General features: G+C 49.6%; 1 protein-coding gene across 2 annotated transcripts; it reads left to right on the plus strand.

Moving 5' to 3' along the window:
* The first annotated feature begins 1091 nt into the window (after positions 1 to 1091).
* Positions 1092 to 8780, plus strand: OSR2 (odd-skipped related transciption factor 2). 2 transcript variants are annotated; one of them, XM_060116166.1, is made up of 4 exons: positions 1092 to 1480; positions 5521 to 6289; positions 7364 to 7463; positions 8196 to 8780. In XM_060116166.1, exons 2-4 carry the CDS (start codon positions 5634 to 5636, stop codon positions 8376 to 8378), a joined length of 939 nt encoding a protein of 312 aa, XP_059972149.1. In that variant the 5' UTR covers positions 1092 to 1480; positions 5521 to 5633; the 3' UTR covers positions 8379 to 8780. The 2 variants fall into 2 exon arrangements, with proteins under 2 accessions (XP_059972149.1, XP_059972150.1); XM_060116167.1 differs by having other exon boundaries at positions 8278 to 8780.
* Positions 8781 to 10257: the final 1477 nt, after the last annotated feature.

Consider the following 10257-nt stretch of genomic DNA (forward strand, 5'->3'; position numbering starts at 1 on the left):
ATGTAAATCGCCTCTGGCGAACTCGTCTGGGACGAAGGGCGTTTTGCTCAGTGCTGCTCACGCAGATCTCATCTGGAAAGAGGCTGTTTAAAATGAGAGTATGTCATCCCCTTTCTGTCACTCGGTCACCCTACTTCCAGAGTAGCTGAAGTGCATGCTGCAATTACACTCACAGAGGACCAAATCTTTAGAAGAACCTGAAAAATGTATCACTACACTTCAAATTCGATTACGTTTCCTGGCAACTGAACAATGAACTCTGTTTTTTGCTGGGAATGAAGATGTACACGTTTGAGAAGCTAGCATAGTATTTTTCTAAATATTTTAAATGACTGTTCTTCACCCATTCCAGATGGATTCTTTATTGTTTGCCAATGGGTTGCAGATGCCCACCCCTTTAACCAAGTTGGTTAACTGTTTATGAAATGTACATTGGCTGATTAAAGCTTAAATTTTGGAAGAAATTTCTCCTGGGATATCCCACATATGTCTTTGCAGTAATTACGAAATTAGTCAATTGTCACCTCTATAAACAAACTTCGTTTTGAAAACAGCAGGCGAAAGCAGACTACAGATACAGTCATAACTGACCAAAAGTATGTACAAAATTATTTAAAATTGGAGGAAGGGCGATATATGCTGGAGAATACAATCTAAAAGTGATTGATTTTACCTACGAATAAGATAGTTATGTTAAACGTGTTAAGATGTGGAAATTAACGGGGCGAGCGCGCCAAGTAAAACTACAAAATGCCCTTTGAGTTTCTCTGCGGGGTCTTCGGGAGGCAGAAAGCCAGTTGTTCAGTTTCTAACATTATAAGGAAAAGTGGCACCGAGAAGGAAGGGGGTGGACGTTGTGTTTGTGTGTGAGTTTTGAACTGAGTCACCTTGGCGCTGCCTCTGTAACAGGGAAACCTCGAGCAAACCTGTGCCTTTAAGACTCAGTTGCTATCCAAACACAAGTAAACAGAGTGGACCATTAGCGGGCGCCGGGCGCGGAGGCGGAGCCTGGGCGCTGGGGGCCCAGCGCGGCTGCGGGACGCCCGCCCGAAGGGGAGGCGGGGCCGCTACTAAAGCCCGGGTCTCCGGGCCGCGAGCAGCCTGGGGAGGGACGCGGGCGGGGACGGAGCTCGGCGTGCTCGCTGTTGGAGGGTGATGGCCCTGCGAGGCTGCAGGCTCAGACCTTACCCCGAGTCCGCGGCAAGAGGCTCGCGGAGGCGCGAGGTTCCGGGCGAGCGCTGAGCGCGGGCTCCAACCACCCTGGGTCTTTACACATTCTACGACCACTGACTCGGACGAAGGCGAGGATCCGCTCTCGTTTTGGCTGCTCGTCGTCCTCCAGATCATGTCCGCGGCTCCCGGGACTCCGCGCGGAAAAAGAAGTTTGTCCGGTGTGGACCCAATGACCTTTCCAAGCTGTGCGCCTCACTGCCTGGACCAGGTCTGAGTGACGCTGCCCAGGCGGACGTTTCTGGGGGAGGTGAGTGTCCGCTCTGGGAAGGGGCTGCAGCCACCCTAAGGAAGGCAGGCTGCAGGGGGTGCAGGGGGCGCTCGGATTCTCGGTCCGGCGTGCCACAAGTTCAGAAATTGTGAAAAGAAATCATACGGACGCGCTCCCGGGGCATTGTATTTTTCACTTTATCGGATCCCAGGCACGCCACTCCCAGCTAACACGCAACGACACACGCTTTCACGTACTGTTTTTAGTTTTGTTTTGCGACATTTAATCTAAGCACTCAGCAAAGCTTCTTCTAAAAGCTGATCTACGTACGTTGAGATAAAACCCCACAGTCTCATGTTCTTTCTCACTCTGCCATAGTATTCCTGGTCCACCCGTCCCGGGGCAGCCGCGGCAGAGCGGACGGGCCGCGACACACAGTGCCTGCCGAGCCAGCGCGTTTCAAGAGGAAAGTAATAGTTCAGTCCTAGATAATTCTTCAACCCTGTGCTGGCCTTTTGATTTTCCTCCCATCCCCTAGTCCTGGAGGAGGGGGCAGAAGGCAAATCCCCCTGGGGTTTAAACACTCGGATTCTCGAGAAGTATCAACAGAGCAAGGAGTTGTGTTTGTATGGTGAGGAGGGAGAAAAAGGTGCTTGTGGAGGGTGCGCTGGCTCTGTCTCCCTACCTGTTAGCAGGGAACAAAAGAGGGCTGGAGTTTCCCGGAGCGAAAAGGCGCAGACAGCTACTTTCTCTGCTAAACAAACTGCAGTCCTGAGCAGAACAAGAAAATTACTCATGCAGGGGGAGCGAGGGAGCAGAGAGAAACACAACCCAGATTATGCGGAAGGCATCTTAATTTAATTAACTCCTTGGGAAGGCAGAGGCGCAGCGAAGGGGTTAGGAACTTCGCGGCCCTTTCTCTCTGTTCACCTGATCCAATCTGGCCATTTTAATTTTATTATTTTTTTTTAAAAAATGATCTCCTTAGATCTACTTGGAGTATAGCTCCTGATTAATGTAAAATTGTATTGTGGCTTGGGCTGAAATTCAGCGAGCCTATGGATCCATCAGTCATTTTTCTCAGACACCAACCCACAGGTGTTAGCAGATGACCCCTGACTGTATACGATTTTTAGATAACAAAGTGTAATAACACATTACCAAAGAGCGAGCCTCCTTATCAAATTACCACTCTTTTTTTCTCCAGTGTTTTGAAAGCTTCACTGAACTGAAATTAGTACGTACACCTCTCACTTGTTGACAGCCAGTGAACTAAATTTTACAAAACTTCTGTACATGTCTGGAAATTCCTGGGAAGAAGGCTGATGAAAGAAAACTAGTCTCAGTTCCACGGAAATATTTATGTCTTTTCGTTGCTTTAAGTTCCCTTCCTTGCAAAATTAAAAGTAACCAATAGTCTGAAACGGGATGTTGTAGAAGTGACAGCAGATGATGGCTGTTACTGCCTGAAACTGAGTGTGAGAACTACATGCTCAGCTCTAGACAAAATGAAAGTACTTTAGATCTCTGCATTGACTTAAAATATCTTTTGACATATATTTCCAGCTACTCAGCAGGAGAGTGGAAATCTAAACTCCCTAATTCTTTATGGCAAAAATGTTTAGTGGATATTTAGGGTTGCTCTGTTTGTGAAGGATTGCTCTTCTTCTATGAAGAAACTATTTGTCCTGCAAATTAAAATGAATACACACTGTGAAATAGCACTTTTGTGCCACCATGAAGCTGAATTATAAAAGAGGCATTAATTTTAGGTTATAAACCATTTGGTGAAAAGGGAGGGAAGATGGCACTCAAGTTTCTGCTGGCAGAATTAACGTATAACCTTTATGGCAGAGTTCACTTTGCGCATTTGGAATCAAAATCACAGGCCATGATATTCTTTCAATCGATAACACACCCCACACACATGCACGTACATACACGGAGAACGTGGTGGGAATTGCACTTTGCCTCCTGTATTTATTTCTAAGAAATCCAGCCTGGGAAAACACCCAAATAATAATTTCGGTTTCCTATGTGGGGATGCCACTTTTTAATACTAGGGGAAAAATAATATTTTGACTCTCTAGAAAATCCTCCTATGCAAAAAGAAGGAAATCAAGGTATAACTTATGACTTTTAATGGAAGAGGAAACAAATAGATTACCAGGGATGTTTGTAGAATCTTTTTTTTTCTACCTCTCTAGGAGAGGGCTTGAGGGTTGCCACTGAACAAAAATGAATTGTGATTTGTGGTGGGAAAGTTTATTACTAATGGAGGTTTACAGTTTCGGTTGAACGGTCTGACTGAGACCCTCTGACTGTTACACACCTCTCATTAACTCCCGGCCTCAACTCCCAGACCACATACCACTGGGCAGAAGCGGTTCATTAATAAATCCCTGTCTCCACGCCGTTCCAAACAGGGGAGGAGGGAGGGAAGGTGTGGGCCTCGCGGAGGCGGCCAGATTCTGCCTGGCCAGAGCGCTGTGTCATTAGCGCAGCCCTCTAAGCCTGCCCCCAGATAGAGCCACAGGCAAGACTTCACAACATGCTAGAGAAGAGCATTTCAGGCGCAGAAAGGGCTGGTGGCAAGGAAGTCTGGACAAACTCTCCCATTTTCCTGTTGGGTTCAAAAGCCAGGCATAAAAGTTGATGGCTCAGATAGGCCCGCCTGCCCCTCTCTAGGGAAAGCGCTTAACTGGGAGTCCCAGCCCCTGGGGAGCCACCTTCAGAGGCAAGGCCCAGGCCGCGGAGCTGGCAGAACTCTCTGCTGAAAAGGGGCTGGTAGTGGGAGAAGGTGGGCCTACCCTGAAAGCAGATGAGGTGCCCCGGGAAACTGGGTCTGAAAGCAGACCTCTGTGTCGGCACTGGGTGTTCAGAGACAGGCATGTGCGTGCGCCCTGCTTAGGCCCAGGCCGCAGACCCAGGCCGGCTTCCCGGTGGCAGGAGCAACGTCGCACTCAACTCCAGGCCGATAAGCAAGCTTCCTCCAGGCAGGCAGAGGCGCACCATACCCGATCTGCTGTGGCTCCCCTGCTGCGCCTTCCCTTTTCCTCCCCGGGGAACACTCTCGCCTCTCCTCTCGTCTCTTTTCCTGGGGCCTGGCCGGTGTAGGAGTCTCTCCTGATGCCAGGTCGAGAAGCGCCCGGGCCTCCCGAGAGCTTGGCGCTCGGTCCTGGATCGGGGACTTTCTCCACCCCCGCAACACCCCCACTGAGCCTGAACCATCTGGAAGGGATCTAGGTGGGGGTGGCGGGGTGGGAGGAGACGGCCCCTGGGAAGCTGGAAGGGGTGATTCTAGGCCTCACCGGCCTCCGAGGTGTCACTTTTCTTTCCCGTGGCCCGTCACCGCTGATAAATGGGACAGAGGCAGAGGAAGGAAAAAGAAAACCTCTGAGGTCAGCGCCGGGCGAGGCGGGCCCCTCGAGGGACCCGCAGCCCCAGGAGCGCAAAGCGCCCCCGGCTGCGCTCCACCACACCAGGCGCGGTCCGGGTGAACGGCGGTCGCGGGGTGGGTCAGCGGGCTCGGGGCGCAGCGCTAGGAGCCGCCCGGCTGAGCCAGGCCCTCACGCCCGGGTCAGACCCACAACCCAACGTTCCCCGGGGAGCTTGGAGGCACGGCGGCAAGAGGCTCAGCCCGGGCCTGTGGGCGTTGGCACAGTGGGGTGTCACGGATGGCCAAGCTTCGCCCGATCGGGTAGGGGTGGGTGGGTTGGACTGGGTGCCGCCTCTGCTGGAGCCCCTGCCCACCTTTCTTTCTCTCCGGCCCGGGCGTTCGGCTCCTCGAATCAGTGCGTGCCTGGCATCCGATTTTCCCACGGGCGACCCGCTCGCCGCCGGGGACCACTTTTGCCCCGCCTGACACCCTGGCCCCGGGGGCTGAGCTCGAGCTTGGTGTCGACTCGCCCGCCGGGCAGGCTCTCCGAGGTTCCCTCACCACTCGGTTTGGGGATCTCGGAGTGGGTAGGGAGGAGGACTTAGAAGGAAGGTGTTGTAACCCACGCGGCGCCAAGGGACAGACGGAGCAGGCTTGGATAATAGTCACGACTTTCTCTCTCTCCCCCGGCCATTTTTAGGGTTTTCTCTGCGTGCCGTTGTCCTCCTGGGTTTTCGCCGGAGCCCCACGCCCACCCGCCTCTGAGTCCTGGAAAAAAAGGGTGGCTACCTCCGCCCCTCAGCACCCCGGAAAATGGGGAGCAAGGCCCTGCCAGCGCCCATCCCGCTCCACCCATCGCTGCAGCTCACCAATTACTCCTTCCTGCAGGCCGTGAACACCTTCCCCGCCGCGGTGGACCACCTGCAGGGCCTGTACGGTCTCAGCGCCGTGCAGACCATGCACATGAACCACTGGACACTGGGGTACCCCAACGTGCACGAGATCACCCGCTCCACCATCACCGAGATGGCGGCGGCGCAGGGCCTCGTGGACGCGCGCTTCCCCTTCCCGGCTCTACCCTTTACCACCCACCTCTTCCACCCCAAGCAGGGAGCCATTGCCCATGTCCTCCCAGCCCTGCACAAGGACCGGCCCCGTTTTGACTTTGCCAACTTGGCCGTGGCCGCTACGCAAGAGGATCCCCCTAAGATAGGAGACCTGACCAAGCTGAGCCCGGGGCTGGGTAGCCCCATCTCGGGCCTCAGTAAATTGACTCCGGACAGAAAGCCCTCCCGAGGGAGGTTGCCCTCCAAAACGAAAAAAGAGTTTATCTGCAAGTTTTGCGGCAGACACTTTACCAAATCCTACAACTTGCTCATCCACGAGAGGACCCACACAGATGAGAGGCCGTACACGTGTGACATCTGCCACAAGGCTTTCCGGAGGCAAGATCATTTGCGGGATCACAGGTAAGGTGGGGAAAGAGGTTGGCCTGGGGAGGGAAAGACAGTTTATCCAGAATACCGAATCCTGACAGACATTGCAAGCGTCACTAAAATCCCCTTTGAACTAGAATATATCCCCCAAAGCCCCCGCCCCAACCAGCCAGCCACAGCCAACCCTCCAAATTTACCTTTTTCCTCAGCGGGGCCCCTGCTGCCTGTTCTCGTTTGGGATGCAGGAGGGCCACCCCATCCTTAGGTAGTTAAAATCTGCTGGGTTGGCCTTGGTCCTGGGATCGGTTTTCCAGTTTCCACCTGGTCGACCTTAGGGGGTGGGGCAGGTAGAACCAAGAAACCTCGAAGACCTTTCTATGGTGGGTGTAGGTCCTGCCTGCGATAGGACCATTTCTGGAAATCTCGGCCACCTCCACTGGGTTCCCTCCCTTCCCTGACTCGCCCCCAGATGCGCCCGAGAGCCTGCCACAGTGACCTTTCTTTAAACTTATTTGCGGGGGTCTTGAGATCACTGAATTTAGAAACAGCTCTTCACATTCCCTCCACATCTTCAACTATGCATTAATCAAAGGCAATTGAAGAAATACTATAATGTAAGTGTTTTCATCCAGTAAAAACTTCCCAGGAGTGGGGGTGAGGGTATCTTTTCCCTGGACTCTACTTGTTGTTGTTACCCCAAGGTAGGACTTCTGTACCGATCCTCCGCGGCTTTTAAGGGGTTCGCTAAAATTAGTCCCCCTAAACTTGGCCTTGCCTTATATTCTGATGTGACCAGTTTAAATCCCAGAGAAAACCGTAGAGGCCAAGAAGAGCTCGTTCGGCACGATTTGGAGCTCCAAAATACGCCAGAGAGGGCGATCAAGTGTAGATAAAGCCGGCGTCCGGTGAATGTTTTGAAGAGTCTGTTAGTTGAGGTTAACCATAAACAGAATTACACGGGGGGGTGGGGGGGATGTAAAAACATAAATAATGGAAATCCTGTTTCTTTTCTTTTTTTCCTCATGACTTCGTTTAAAGTAATTGCCAAAAGAAACTCCTCACCGTGGTGTTAAAGCCATTTCAGTGAAACCTTATATTGATTTTCAGGTATATCCATTCCAAAGAAAAACCCTTCAAATGTCAGGAGTGTGGGAAAGGATTTTGTCAGTCTAGGACTCTGGCTGTTCACAAAACTTTACATATGCAGGTAAGTTTGTTTTCTTGTTTAAAAACAGTGACTGGTTCTGTTTTATCATTTTTGCTCTAGAAAAGGTGTTCAATGGCAGGGTCTTTCTCATAAAAGGCTCTATTTAGATCAGTTTTCTAGGTGGAGAAAGCAGCACCCAGTTTTTTTTATACATGAAATTAATTTTATTTAACAGAAAACATTCATGTGTTTTTCTTAAAGAACAAGCCACTCTCACTATTTTTTTCACCTGATGTGCCCTGCATTTAAAGCTTTCGTGTTTGGGAGGAAATAAAGGTAATTTTGATAATGGAGGCATGGTGAAATCCCATACGTTCTCTCTCCCAGGGGCCTCATAATTTGTAGTTTTCAGAACATTGAGGAATAGTTTAATTTTCCACCAAAGAGGAGCCTTATTACCCGAGAGAATGTCATTCCTTAAGAGAGGATTAGAGTTTTTCCTTCCCCCTTTTCCTGCCTATGACATGGTGATGAAATGTAAAGAGCTGGAAATCACAAAGCCTACCGCCAGTGGCCACCGGCGGTTATCAGTGTAATCCGGTCCCTGTGTGTGCCTGTGCGTGTGTTTTTGTGATTGGAGGATTAGGAGCACAGATGTGTTCCTGCAAGTCTCCTCTTTGTTGTCGTGCGTGTGTTCTGTTAACCTTGTGATACCGATAAGACAGAAACTATTGAGAAGGGTGCCGTGGTGGTGTGAAGGATTAATCCTTTGCTTGCTTCACATCTGAACAGGAATCTCCACACAAATGCCCCACATGTGGAAGAACCTTTAATCAGAGAAGTAATCTGAAAACTCACCTTCTCACCCATACAGACATCAAGCCCTACAGCTGCGAGCAGTGCGGCAAAGTGTTCAGGCGAAACTGTGATCTGCGGCGGCACAGCCTGACTCACACCCCGCGGCAGGACTTCTAGAGAAGCCCCGGATCTGTCCCGGGCCACCGCCGCCGCTCCCCTCCCCAGACACCTCTCCACGCCTCCCACCCGGGGGGGCCACCCCCAACCCTTCACTGACCCCAGCTCTTCCCCGGCTGCAGCCACACCGGCAGCTCCAGGGGATTAACTCTTCTTCCCAAGGACTGAGAACTGTAGAAAGCCACACAAGTACATCCTTTCACAAAGAGCATATGCTAGTTTCTTGTAGATATTCACAGCTCATTTTAGAGCTCTGTACATAATGTCGTGGGTCTCTGTTTCGTTGTTTTGTTTTGTCTGTTTTTGTATCTTGTTGGATGCACCTAGGTATGGAAAATGGAAACCAAATTTATCTTTAAAGACTGTATTTTCAAAAATAAAATGTTTTCTTGTTTGTTTCAACACTCCTGCAAAAGTGCCTTGCTATTTGACTTCTGTTTTTCCTCTGGATTCTGGAAGAGTGGCATGTCTCTGAAATATTAAATATTGAAGGGCATTCTTTATCCCGAGGTTTCAAAAGTAAGACTTCTCACAGTTCTCTTACTGAAACTTCACCTCTTCCCTTTTCATACTGTGGCATTTTGGAATTGGTCAACTGTGCTGTCTTTCTGCTTTTTGAAGATATTAAAATTGATACCCATGAGGTTTTTCCTACCCTTTTGTTTAATTCCTTGTGTATTATTCCTTCAGATAAAAGCAATATAATAATCATTATTAATAAGAAGGCAACTCCAGTGGCTGACCCATTTGAAAACACAAGGTGGGAAGAAGCATAAGGAAAAAGAAGAGAAGGGAGCTTCCCACCACTTCACTTTTAGAAGTCCTTAACCTATTGTCATAGTTTATGATGGGCAACTTCTCTTGCCATTAGACTTTGAACACTATGATTTAGCTCTATAGACAGAGACTTTACCCCACCTTTGGGGGAAAAGTCTAAAATCCTGCTACAGAAGAATTCAGGCAGGTACAACCTTCAGAAGATGGGGGACAAGAACAGAAAGGAGAAACTACTCAGCTATGTTTGCACAAAATATTTTTTCCCAAGGGTGGAGACCTTTTTTTCTAGAAGGTTCGTATTTCTCTGCAAAGCAAACTGAGTTAGGTCACTAGCAAGGTTTCCATCACTGGTTGGCCTTTTGTCCCTGGGAAAATGCCAGAAGTACAGGTTATTCTGTGTATAGAGCTCATGGCAAATATGTAATCACCTTCTGAGGCATTTCAGTTCTTTCCCAAATGATTCTGGTGGAATATGACACTAATATAATGACAACCCCATGTAGGATTTTAGTGGAAGGCTTTGGATGCAGACAAACAGTAGTACTATTGCAGAGTCCAGAAGGGAAATAATTTCACTTCAAGAAGGAACATTGGAGGAACTTGTGGCCCAGTGGCCCTGTTCTTGCAAACTTTAATAATGAGCAACAGGATGAACTAGTTATCCTCAGATTTTTATTTCATTTGTGTATTTGTGTGGGCATGGCATGTTTCATCATCAGGGAGACACCAGACAAAATGCCCTATGTTTGTACCTTAGAATCCTCCAGAAGAGTAGGTAGTGATTTGAGGACTAAACTCAAAATTTCTCACCTGTGCCTTATTCAAAACAACTTGCAAGGAGGTTTCAAAAAGTGTTCCTGACTCAGGGCTTATTCTGTTTGCAGGGTGCTGGCTGGAAGTCACTTCTCCTTCTCATGAGAGATCAATTCTCTCCAACAAAATGTCCACCCACTAAGTCTGTGTGTCTAATGCTCACACAAATGCATTTCCCAACATGGGATGGGCCCAAAGGCTTCACCGGGGAGGGGGGGCAGGGATGGAATGTGGGGATGCATGTGTGTGTGGCATTTAGAGGAATGAAACTGTTTGTTTTCTTTTGTTT

Source organism: Mesoplodon densirostris, chromosome 13 (genome assembly GCF_025265405.1).
Source record: "Mesoplodon densirostris isolate mMesDen1 chromosome 13, mMesDen1 primary haplotype, whole genome shotgun sequence".
NCBI lineage: Eukaryota > Metazoa > Chordata > Mammalia > Artiodactyla > Ziphiidae > Mesoplodon > Mesoplodon densirostris.